Source organism: Hibiscus syriacus, unplaced genomic scaffold (genome assembly GCF_006381635.1).
Source record: "Hibiscus syriacus cultivar Baekdansim isolate YM2019G1 unplaced genomic scaffold, ASM638163v2 tig00110863_pilon, whole genome shotgun sequence".
NCBI classification, from domain to species: domain Eukaryota; kingdom Viridiplantae; phylum Streptophyta; class Magnoliopsida; order Malvales; family Malvaceae; genus Hibiscus; species Hibiscus syriacus.
In genome coordinates, this window is record NW_024062892.1 from 558,023 (window position 1) to 570,627 (window position 12,605).

At 31.3% G+C, this 12,605-nt stretch overlaps 2 protein-coding genes across 2 annotated transcripts; one reads left to right on the forward strand and one right to left on the reverse strand.

The window, feature by feature from the left end:
- Positions 1-4,398: 4,398 nt before the first annotated feature.
- LOC120143700 lies at positions 4,399-5,068 on the reverse strand. The gene has a single exon (XM_039157953.1). It carries the CDS (start codon positions 4,959-4,961, stop codon positions 4,533-4,535), a length of 429 nt encoding a protein of 142 aa, XP_039013884.1. The 5' UTR covers positions 4,962-5,068; the 3' UTR covers positions 4,399-4,532.
- Positions 5,069-7,038: 1,970 nt separating this feature from the next.
- On the forward strand, positions 7,039-9,401 carry LOC120143737. Its single transcript, XM_039157975.1, has 4 exons — positions 7,039-7,369; positions 7,469-8,313; positions 8,460-8,554; positions 8,669-9,401. The coding sequence occupies exons 1-4, from the start codon at positions 7,039-7,041 to the stop codon at positions 9,399-9,401; spliced, it is 2,004 nt and encodes a 667-aa protein (XP_039013906.1).
- The last annotated feature ends 3,204 nt before the right edge of the window (positions 9,402-12,605 follow it).

Genomic DNA, 12,605 nt, shown 5'->3' on the forward strand with positions numbered 1-12,605 from the left:
TTCAAAATTAAATATATTTACCATAATATTAATATTATCTATGAAAATATTATTTTTGTTACGATATTTGAAATGATAACATTTTAATAAATACAAGAAAAAACTTGTTGCAATGGTAAAGTGCACCATATTGGTTGACTGATCTAGTCCTGTTTGCGTGCCACAATTTAATTATATTATCACGATTTGGGAATAATTATCATGATAAGTGATATTAAAAAGTCTAAACGGATTATTAAATTTAAAAAATTATAAATAAGTCACACAATAATAGATTATTACAAACAAATTACTCCATCATTCGGTATATAACGAATATAAAATTTAGTTGTAATTGAGTGATATGATTATTATAATTGATAAATTAAGTGATTTGATTGTGACAATTGATAAATAGAACGATCTGATTGTTATAATTGATAAAAAATTATCTAATTATAATTTAAAAAATTAATATATATTTCATTTTAATAGTAAGATGATACGTTTGTAACAATCATTTAAATGAGTGGTTTATTTGTACTTTTCAAACTTTATAACCAATTTATAATCATACTAATAATTGAGTGACATTTAGTGTAATTTATCCTAATGAATAAATTAATGATATGATAAAATTCTCTTACAAACTAAGGGGCGATGGCAGTGGTATTGATTAGGGTATGCATTTTTAGATGTCAAATATTATTCAATTTAAAATTTTGAATATTAAAAAATTTGGATCATTAAAATTATGATTCGTATTCGATTTAAAAAATTGAATATTCAAAATTTAGGATATCTGAATATCTGGTTCTGAATATAAATTTAAAATTTTATAAAAGAAATTAGATTCAAAAGTATTATTTTATGACTTTATACAATATATTTTACACGTCTATTATATATTTCAAGATAAATTTATAATACGTTATTTTAAGACTTGAAAAATAAATAATTGAAAATTTGAAAAAAAATCAATAATTAATACAAAATAATATAAAAATATAAAACTCATTTCAATGATTTTGAAATCTGAATGAATTGTAAGCAGAGTCATTATTCAATTTGCAAACAAGATTTAAGGCGCTTGGATTTCAAGTTGGGGCGCTGGCCGTGGAAGATTTCAGGCTAGGGGCAGATTGGCTGGCTGAGTGGATAGAATCTTTTTAAGGCCCATTTCCATCTGATTTTTGAATAATTCGAATTTAAGTTTTAAATCAATTCGTATCTAAACTTATTATCTGATTTTTTTTTTTTTTTGATATCTAATTCAAATTATCCGAAAGCTATAAAACATATTGGATATTCAAATTTTTAAATCGGTTTTTTTACACCCCAGTCTTGGCCCTCTTAAATGGAAAATTTGTGATTCAAGCCCCTTTAAAATTACAATTTTGTACTTAAGGTGACAATGAAATTGTGTTTTTATCCCCAAGTAATATAAAACTTCAATTTAACCCCTCAAAAACTATAAAATCATAAACTAGTGCCATTATAAAAATATATTTTGACTTTCCAAGAATTTGTAAATAAGTTTCAACCCCTTCAAAAAATTGTCTTTGCAACTCTAATAAGAATAATATATCTTAATTACATGAACTTAGAATAATCAAATTGAAGAACAAGAATTAAATATACAATTCAATAATAACACAATAACTAATAATAATATGACCTAATAAATTTAATAACCCTAATTTATGTCAATATTATAAATTAAAAATTTTAAAAGTAAAAAAAAAAATACCCATAGACTAATAAAAGTGTTGCGATCCAAAGAGTAAATACACGACTTGAGAATAGATTGTAAAAGCGAGGCAATGTAGTGGTGACAGCACAATAATAGTGGATTAAAAGAGCCTTTGAACTCAAAACACATGTTGCATTACGATCTCAATATCTTAGTAGAGATTGAAGGGACGAAACTAGGGTGGTTATCGAGTAAGTCGATCACAAGTTGGGCAGTGCTCGACTCGTGCTCGTTAAAATTTTACTCGACTCGTGCTCGTTAAAAAAACTTGTTGCTCAACTCATTTGTTAAACTCTTTGCTCTTTAAGCCCATTGCTCAGCTCGTTGCTCGATAAACTCACTGGAATTTTTATTTTATTTTTTATTATAGGTAAAATCTACTAATACTATAAATTAATAGATTAGTCATTTATCATGTTTTTATTATCTATTAGTAAATTAATAGTTTTTGAATGAATTAATTTTTTAAAATAATTTTTAAAAAATTATAAAAAATTAATAAGTTGCTCGCGAGCTTATCGAGTCGAGTTGGACTTTGCTCGACTCTGCTCGTTAAGGTCTCGAGCCGAGTTTGAGCTTCTGTCGAATCAATCTGAGTAGAGCTTTTACCGAGTCAAATTCGAGCTACTCACAACTATTCAACTCATTAAACACCCTTAAACGAAACTACCATATACCATGTGTTTTGCATTTTGCTAGCCACCGAGGATCGCCCATTCAATCAGGCTTGCAAGTCCCACCTAACAACGGAATTAAGCTTCCTCATTTTATTCTAAGCCCAACTGTGACACATGAGTAGTTAATAAAAAATAAAAAGATTGGTTTGGTTTTAGAAAATTTAGATTATTTTTATTTTATTTTTTAGAAAATATAAAACGTTAGAAAAATATGTTTGGTTGTAAAATTAGAAAATGATTTCTATAAAATTAAAAAAAATAAGTGAAAATATGAAAACATAAAAAAAATGTTTTCATTTTTTTTGTTAAAATTGTTTTAGAACTTTGAAATATAAGGAAACATAAGATCTAGATTTTTTACTTTAACTTATACGAGTTCAAATTATTCTAACAATAATTTTTTTGATTTAATGGTATCTGAAACTCTCAAACTTTTATAAAAAAATTAATAGGTACCTGAACTTTTTTTTCACTCAATATAGTCCTTAAATTTAAATTTTTTTATAATTTAATTTTGTAGTGTTTTTTATATTTAATGTATTGAATATCTTAATAATTATTTATATTTTATATTTTTAATTTAAATATTTTTTTTAAAAATAATTAAGTCCTTAAACTTTCTAAAAAAATCAATTGCGCCATCAAACTTAGCTAAAAAATCAATTTAGTCCATCTACCATATCATCGTCTATCGTGTACTGCCACAACAATACCGTAAATTGTCACATCTTTATTTTAGATTGTCACATAAGTTTATAAACTGTCATGTAAGCATCGTGACAATCAACATTTGATTTCGTTTTTCAAAGGGTTAGATTAATTTTTTAAAATGTAAAAAACATTTTGGGGCTACATTAATTATTTTTCCCAAAAGTTCGAGGCCTCAATTACCATTAAACATAATTTTTATTTTAATGATACTTTTGTGTGCTCTTGCGTATGAAAATATTTGTGTACTTTTAAAATTTAATTGACATACAAAATACAATAACATTATATTCTTATTATAAACTAAAATTTATTTTGTGTTATGATATTTCTTATCAATTTTATTGTTTTATATTTGCATAACTCACATGTTAAATTAATGTAATGAATTTTTTTTAATAATTATGGTTTAATTTATTTTTTAATAACAATGTATTCATATATATTTTTAGAAATTATATACCAAATATATTTTTACTATTTTATCATTGGATTTAAGTTTTCATTTATATTAATTAAACATATTTTCTAATTTAAAAAAAATTGAAAATGAAAACTATTTTCTGAAAAAAAAATAAAAGTAGAAAAATACTTTTTAGAACCAAATGGACCCAAAATTTCTTATTTTAAACCATACCGCATACTTTTAACTTCCAAATTTCATCTGTCAAGTATTATTTATATTAATATGTGAATTGTTTGTATTTAACAAATGGAGCATTAACTACTAACAAGTATTTTAGTTAATTAAATTTTAGCTTGATTGGCATCGATATTATTGTTATATCTAAGAGATCATGAATTTAAATTTATAATATCTTATAATTTAAAGGTTTTGAAGATATAAGTAGTTTACATGTATAATAAAATTAAGGTTTAAATATGTAGAAGACATGTACTATTTTAAAATTTAAAATTAGCTGATAAAAATGATATAAGTAACATCAATACTGATTAAAATAACAAATTAGTTTATATAACCCTAACCAATATATTACTATCTTTTGGTTTAATTTAATATAAAGGTAAAAATTAATTTATTTGTATAAAAAATAAAAAATGTTATTTGACCAAAATTAATTGCTGCCCAAGAATTAATCCTGTTATTGTTTGGTCTTCATGGCTGCCTAATAGAATATTGTTGTTCTCATACTATGGATCTTGAATAGAAATATACATAAATGAAAGAAAACTAAGTCGATAAGAGAATACATGTACAAGTTATTATCAGATTTGAAGGCCGCTTCAATGCATCCTAACCAAGAAATTTATTGTGGAGAAAAATAGCAGTCTAACATGCATAAATTTTTTAACAAATATGCTTACAACAAGCATAAATAATTCGTTTCCCTCCTTTCTCCAATGTTCATCGACGGTTTTGTGGTACCAAAAAAGTAAACCCTTTTCGTATTCTGTTACCGTTGACACAGGATTGCAGAGCAAAGCTTCCCTGGTTCCCGAGCCACTAACTGACCTTGACGCATCACCAAGGATTTGTAGATCTCAACGATCATTTTCTCGTCATACTCTTTCATCGGACGCTTCCCCAAGGCAGCGATCCCTTGATTCGCTACGCCTCCTCCGCACCCTCTGCTAACCATCCTGGAGTTAGCCAACCCCATCATCATTTTCACGTACGCATCGCGTAGCCAAACGAATAACCTCTTGGGCGACTTTATTCTCAGCTTTGCCTTCATCTTAATCCTCCAGAACCTCTTCCGCCGTGAGGTGCCGAGCTCCACCCTGCTTCGCCGTGCTCCACTTGAACCATTCAGCTTCACGTAGCTTCTTCTCTTCCAGTACCCTTTCAAGCCCTTGTACATGGTCGCCGAAATACCTTCCATCGCTGTTTCACTCTAGTTTTGATTTGCTATTGTTTCTCCAGCTACTTGTCTTCTTTCCTGAGAAAAAGGCGGAGGTGGGTGGGAGATTGAAGAGAGTGATAAATTTGGTATAAGCTTCATAACATATATATATTACATATAAAGTCAAAGATATATTATATACAGTAAACTACGAATTGAAATTAGTTACAGTACCAATATTTTGGAAAGAAGACGCTAATAATAGGTGTATTAAAAGCTACGTAGCAAACTAGCAATATTTATATTTATCGAGACTTTATTATATCCAAATAATAGAAAATTTGATGCCAATTACCTAAAATTGTTGATTCAAGTTTTATAAATAGACGTCAACAATTCTTAAGAGTATATAGTTAAAAAAATTAATTGATATTTTTTTGATCTTAGATTATGAGTTTAATATTTATTAGAAACAAAATTCTAAAAAAATATATTTTTATATTCAGAGAGGAGAAATATTAAATATGCATGCGTAGATATAGATATGTAGATGTATGATGGAGAGCCATAAATATGTATCCGCATTTTCTCACGGGTGTCGTTCTCCATATTCAATGTGTGTGGACATTCCACGTTTCCACCACCACACATAAACTCATCCTCTCGTTTTCAACGAAACTAAAAAAAATCAGCATTTAATTCAATTATGAAATAATTCCAATACACATATAAATTTAATGTTAAATGAGCATATGCATAACCATCATTTAGTATTAATCATCTGTCAATTTGATTTGTTTTATCGATTTTATCATTATATATCATATTTATAAAGAATTTAATGCACAAATTAAATGATATCAATAATTAAGATATTTGTTATTATCTCTTAAGATTTTGGGTTTGAACACTACATATGCAAATGTATGCGAGATTTATTTTCAAAGAATTGAGAGTTTTTAAATAGATATTACATTATGTTTATCCATATATATATATATAAAGAATTTGAAATAACTACTGCTTGTCCTCAGGTAGCTGTTCATGGGGATTTCCCATCTCTTCAAGACTCTTTGAAGAAGAAACCAAAGGGTAGGAAAAAAGATGTTGTTGGTTCCTCTAGTAAATTGGAGACTGTGGCTGATGGTCTGAGGAAAGCTTGTGTGGCTTCCATGGGTGTGGCTATGCTTCTCAACGAAATGAAATCTAAAAAGAGGGATCATCTCGATAAAGCTAGAGGTAATGTCGTTGGTTTGAGCACAGGCAGTAGTGTTGCCCCTCTCCCCTCTTTATGATGCTTGTCTCCTTCTGGAATGTTAGGGGATCAACAATCCCGTTAAACAGTTGAAGGTTTTTAGGAGACTTATCTCTTGTGGTGCTGATGTCATATGTCTGATGGAAACTCGAATTAAAAGTGATAATTCTGACAGATTCATTGTTGCCTTGTCTGATGACTGGAATTTTGCTGTGAATTATGAGTTTGTTGAAGGTGGAAGAATTTGGATCTTTTGGAGGAATCATCTGATGTTTTCTATTTTCAGAAGTTGTGATCAAGCTATTACTATTATTGGGGCTGCTGATGGTCATAGCATTGCTATTACTGCTATTTATGGCAGTAACAATGGTGTTGTTAGAAGGGGTTTATGGGAGCATTTAAGTACTGTTGGGAAGGATATTGGTCCCTCCTCTTGGTTGGTTGGTGGGGATTTCAATATCATTGCCAAGGTTGAGGAGAGCTCTGATTTTGACATCATGGGTATTCATTGCACATCTGATATGAAGGACTTCCAGGATTGTTTGGAGGGGCTTGATCTCATGGATCATCCTTTTTTTTTGGTCCCTTATTCACCTGGTCAAATAAACAAGAAGGCTCTTACCTAGCCAGAAAGCTTGATAGAATCTTGGTAAATGACCAATGGCTTCTGGATTTTCCAGATTCTTTTGTGGAATTCAAAGCACAAGGGGTCTCTGATCACTGCCTTGGATTGATATGGTCTCATAAGCTTGCTATGACTAGGAAACCCAAGTCTTTTAAGTTCTTCAACTGCTGGACTAATCATGAACACTTCTTGGTACTGTTAGGGATTCATGGTAGCAGCAGTGTGGAGGTTCTGCAATGAACTGCCTGTTCAATAAGCTTAAGAGGCTTAAGACTTTGCTTAGGGGATTTAATAAGCAGTTTTTCTCTGACATTTCTGGTAGAGTAAGACTTAAAAGGGCTGAACTGAAGTATATTCAGATTTTTAACCTCGCTCATTCAAGTCATAGGAGGATTGATGATGAGAAAATGATTCATGCTGAGCTTGTTAACCTGGAAGTTGCAGAATCTGATTTTTATAGGCAGCAGGCTAAGGTGTCCTGGCTTAGAGAGGGTGAATTGAATACCAAGTTCTTCTATCAGAGGGTTCAAGCTAATACAAAGAAGAACACTATAAGGGTCATTAGATGTGAGGATGGACAGATCCATGAATCTTTTGAAGGAATTTAAGCTAAACTAGTAGGATTTTTTACTAGTCTCATTGGTACCCCTGATCCTTTTGTTAGAGGTTGTTCTGTTGAAACTTTGAGGGATTTGCTTAATTACACCCTCCCTGATGGTGCTATCTCCTCTCTCACTAAGGAGGTAAGTGATAAGGAGATCAAAGATGCCTTTTTTAGGCAAGGGAAGGACAAGAGCCCTGGTTCTGATGGCTTCACTGCTGGTTTTTTCAAGGCTGCCTGGGACATTATTGGCAGTGATTTCACTTTAGCTGTGAGGTATTTCTTTCACTCCTCTTGTTTACTGCTTGCCTTTAATGCCACTGCCTTGGTCTTGATCCCTAAGTCCCTTAATGTTTGCTCTGCCAAGGATTTTAGACGTATTTCATGTTGTTCAGTAGTCTACAAAACTATCACTAGAGTACTGGTTGATAGGCTTACTCCTTACTTCCCTGATATGATTTCCCATAATCAGTATGCTTTTGTTAAGGGGAGGAATATTGTTGATAACACTCTTTTAGCCCAGGAGATTGTGAAATGTTACTCTAGGAAGAGCCTTTCTCCTAGATGTGCAGTCAAAATTGATTTACAGAAGGCCTTTGATTCAGTTAATTGGGACTTTTTGTTTTTTGTGCTTGGGGCTATGGGGATTCTTGATATTTTTTGTAATTGGGTTAAGGCCTGTGTCACTACTCCCATGTTTTCTGTTTGTCTGAATGGTAGTTTGGTGGGGCATTTTAGGGGGGCTAGGGGGATCAGGCAGGGGGATCCCTTTTCCCTTTACCTATTTGTCATTGTGATGAATGTGTTATCTTCTTTGCTGAATGTTGCTGCCATGCAAGGGATATTCATATATCACCCTAAATGTAAAAGAATCCCCCTCACTTATCTTAGTTTTGCAGATGACTTATTGGTTTTTTGTCATGTGTCTCTTGACTCTATGATGGGTGTGTTAAGTACTTTTAGCTCTTCTATAATATGTCAGGACTCAAGCTGAATGCTATAAAAATTGAGTTTTTTGCATGTGGCTTGAATGATAATGCTCTGGATTTGATTCAGTCGGCTACTGGGTTTAGGCTGGCTCATCTCCTTGTCAGGTATCTTGGGGTACCCCTTGTTACTCGTAAGCTAACAGGGAGAGACTGTTCTGCCCTGTTAGAGAGGGTTAAAGGTAAATTGAGACAATGGTCTAGCAAGAATTTAAGTTTTGGGGGTAGACTGCAACTGGTTAAAACTGTTTTATTTAGCATTTTTAACTATTGGAGCAGACAACTCATCCTCCCTAAGGGTATCATCAATGACATTGAGAGACTTTGCATGAGATTTTTTTGGAAAGGCTGTGAAGCCCCTGCTAGAGGTGCTCGTGTAGGCTGGAATCAGGTTTGTTCTTTGAAATCCGAGGGTGGCCTTGGTCTTAGGGACCTTGCCCTGTGGAGTAAAACCTGCTGCCTGCTGCTCATTAGAAACATTTTGGCTAACGAAGGTTCTATTTGGTTTGCCTGGATTCAGGAATACTGTTTTAAAACAGTGAGCTTCTGGGAGTTTGAAATTCGAGTCAACTTTAGTTGGATTTTAAAGAAGCTTTTGAAGCTTAAAGAGGTAGCTAGGAGTATGTTTTTGCCTTCTGCCGACTTGAGCTTAGTTAGAGGCAAGTGGATTTGGGAAAGGGTCCGAATTTGTAGGGAGAAGGTCAGATGGCACAGAATTATTTGGTTCCCTACCCATATTCCTAAATTTTCTCTCATTTCTTGGATGACAATCCTTGATAGACTGCCTACCAAGGATAGGCTGGTTCGGTTTGGTTTGACTTTGGAAGCTGGTTGTGTTGTGTGTGGGATTGGTTTGGAGTCCCGGGACCATTTGTTTCCAGACTGTTCTTTTGCTAGGGATGTATGGAATGCTATTTTTATTTCTTGTGGACTGCGATCTGACTTGTTTAGCTGGGATGATCGCCTCAACTGGCTGATTGATAACTTGAGGGGCAATTCCCTTCGTGTATAGATCCTCAAACTTGCTTGGACTGGCTACCTGTATTATATTTGGGAGGAACGCAACTACAGAAGTTTCAGAGGTTTTTCTCGTTCTGTTGATAGTATTGTAAATAGAATTAGGGAGTCTGTTAAAACCAAATTGTATAGTCATTGCATACATAGGATCGATGATGTTAATAGGCGTATGTGCATAAGTTGGGGGTTGTTTAGTGCTGATACTTGCCTTATTTTGTTGCAGCTGAGCTGCATTCTTTTTTGAATGAAATATAATTTACTTATAAAAAAAGAATTTAATATAATTTTGTTATGAAATAATTTCATATCATTTAGGCTTTAAGTAAAGTAAAAAAAGATTTTAAAGTGTGAACAATTTAAAAGTAAGGAAACATGAATCATGAGCCTGTACCGTGGCGTCAGTTTAATGACTAAATAGGAATGATCTAACAAGGTTGGCTTCACCAATTATATATTTGTTATCCTGTAAAAGTCTCCGAATCCGTTATCTTTTTAATAATACCAATTTTGAAATTTAATTTATTAATGATTTAATTTTATTTTTAATTTTCTTTTAATTATAATTTATATATTTATAGTTTTATACGTGTATGAAAAATATAGAGAAATTGGGTAGGCCTCAACTCAAGTGGCTTTTCACGAATAATGGAGAAAAGGGATGTGAATCACATGATGTAGTGTCGATAAAGTCATAAACACTTTTGACTTTTTACTAACCGACTTTGCATTTCTCAGTGTTTTGTGGATAAGGAATGACTCTAAGTCTTTGTCTCCCCTCTTCTCTGTCACCCATAATAAATAAGAGAGTGGGAAGGCAACTTTATTTTCAGGGTACTAGAATATTTTCCCCTTTATTTCAAGTCATATTAGATTATGTTTCTTTAAGGAAATTGTGGTTACCATATATAATATTTATTTTCTTTAATCTTTTGTTCCATTAGTTAAACCCAAATGTGAATTATCAGAATCAATTTGTTTTAAGATTTATACAAAAGTAGAGTTATATATATGATATAAAAGGTTTATTTTTATTGATCACAAGTTTATAATATAGTTTGGTCCTATACTCCTACTAATCATATTTGCTGCACATAGTGTGCAAAAAGTCTATTCGGTTAATTATTAAACGTCTTTTCTAAGTAAATATCTTTAGATAATGTAATTAAGAAAATGTTTCATACAAGACGTAGGAAAAGGATTTTTTTTGATTGGGTAAAATAATCAATGCAATGAGAAAATGATCAGATCATTTTTTTTACGTAAAAGTTTAGGTTATGGGTGATTTTCTTAATTCAGGGTCAAGAGATACTTAAGATTTAATTGAAATTTACATAGGATTTTATAAATTGTCCACTAAAAATGACAGTTGTCAGATTTGAACTCGGCCTTACAAGCTCAAATTTCTGAATCTCAACTACTTATGTCAATACTAGTTAGTAGATCATTTGATCTTTTTAGGAAGATAAAATATTTTTTAAATTAATATTTAGTTTAATAATTTTTTTCAGTCATAAAGTGATACATGACACTGTGATTAGAAAACGAATTATTGAGGAAAAACCTTGTTTAGTGAGATTTGAACCCAAATCTCATGGGTAACTAACGCGTGAGGGCGAATCCCATTTGTATGATATGGGATACATACTATATATAAGCTATATCTAAAATTTACTACAACTGTAACAAAATAAATCATTAACAAATATTGTAGCTTATTTATATAGTGATTTGTTTTTGTTGTAAATCTTAATTTTTATTTAATTATTGGTATTTTATTTATTGATCGATTAATATAGATTATATTTTATAGAGGTTCATTTCTATTCATAAACGTCAGAGTATGAACCCTGATTTTAGTTAAGAAATCTAATATATCATCTCATTAAACCAATTGATTGTTAATGTTGTAAATCTTAATTTTATTACGTTAGTTTCATGATTTCTTATATTGTGATGGCATCAATGACTTAAATTAGTAACATTTTGTTGAACCATGTTTTATAATGTTTTGATATAACAAATTAAGACAAAATGTTTTTGGACTTGATTAAATTTGTTTAAAATTTTCAAAAATAATTCAAAGTCCATTAAATTAGAATTTGAGCACAAAACAATTTTTCTGGGTGCGTAGTATCGATACTATTCTTACAGTATTGATACTGCATGAACACTACCGATATTGTTAACATGGTACCGATACCAAATGTAAGAGAAGTATCGATACTACCAGTTGTTTTCTAAATTGCTCAAATTCTAGAATGCAAAATAGGTGACGATACTCAAAGGGGTACCGATACTACTTTACACAGTGATATCGATACCATGAAGCATAGTATTGATACTGGTCAAGCCCAACGGTCTTTAACAGCCAGTTTATTTAAATATTACAAAGGTAGTACTGATACTCGTTTAAAGAGTACGATACTCCTTGTCCTGAGTAGTTTTATTTTACAGAAAATTAATCTCCAACAGCTAGAAACGACCACAAACTCATTCCAACATTTAAAAACAAGTTGAGAACACTTGAAGAAGGTTGAACAACACCTATCTAAGCAATCAAACACAAGAGAAGAGTTTTTCATTCTTATTTTCCTTTCTCTTGTAAATATTAGTGTTTTGAGCTCATTGCAAATCTTTTAATTGTTTTCTTGTGAGCTTAAATCTTGTAAACACCCTTCATTTTGAGATGTTTTCTTGTTTACATCTTTTATTCCTTTTGTAAAGGAGATTGATTATAGCTTAGCCTTTGAAAAGTTAGGGAGTTGTAAATGTTATCTCTTTATTCTGGAAAAAGAAAGAACAAATTAGTGAATTTGTTAGAAAATCCTAAAAGAGAAGTTTAGATAGTGGATGTAAACTTAGTTGAGAAGTCGAACCACTATAAATACTTGTGCAAATTGTTTCAACTTTATACTCCTTACTCCCTAAACTCAAAAATCCAATTCACCCACTCTTAACAAATTATTCGGTTACTTTTTTAGCTTCATTGAAATCCCAACACATTTCAACATGGTGCATCAGCAGCAACAAATAAACTCATTTCATTATGTGCATTACTTTATTTGTTATGAAGGGGATGCATATAGATCTGCTGCCAAACTCGGATTCCATTGTGCTAGAATTTTCTTACAAAATGCCTTTTCTGACTAGTTGAAGGAACTTCAAAAATGCCCACCCCTGTGCTAGAATTTGTTATGAA

Coding starts and splice junctions, on each gene's coding strand:
- LOC120143700 (XM_039157953.1), bottom strand. CDS start 4,961: ATGGAAGGTATTTCGGCGACCATGTACAAGGGCTTGAAAGGGTACTGG.
- LOC120143737 (XM_039157975.1), top strand. CDS start 7,039: ATGAACTGCCTGTTCAATAAGCTTAAGAGGCTTAAGACTTTGCTTAGG. Junction 8,314..8,459: donor GTTTTGCAGATGACTTATTG/GTTTTTTGTCAT, acceptor GATTTGATTCAG/TCGGCTACTGGGTTTAGGCT. Junction 8,555..8,668: donor GGGAGAGACTGTTCTGCCCT/GTTAGAGAGGGT, acceptor CTATTGGAGCAG/ACAACTCATCCTCCCTAAGG.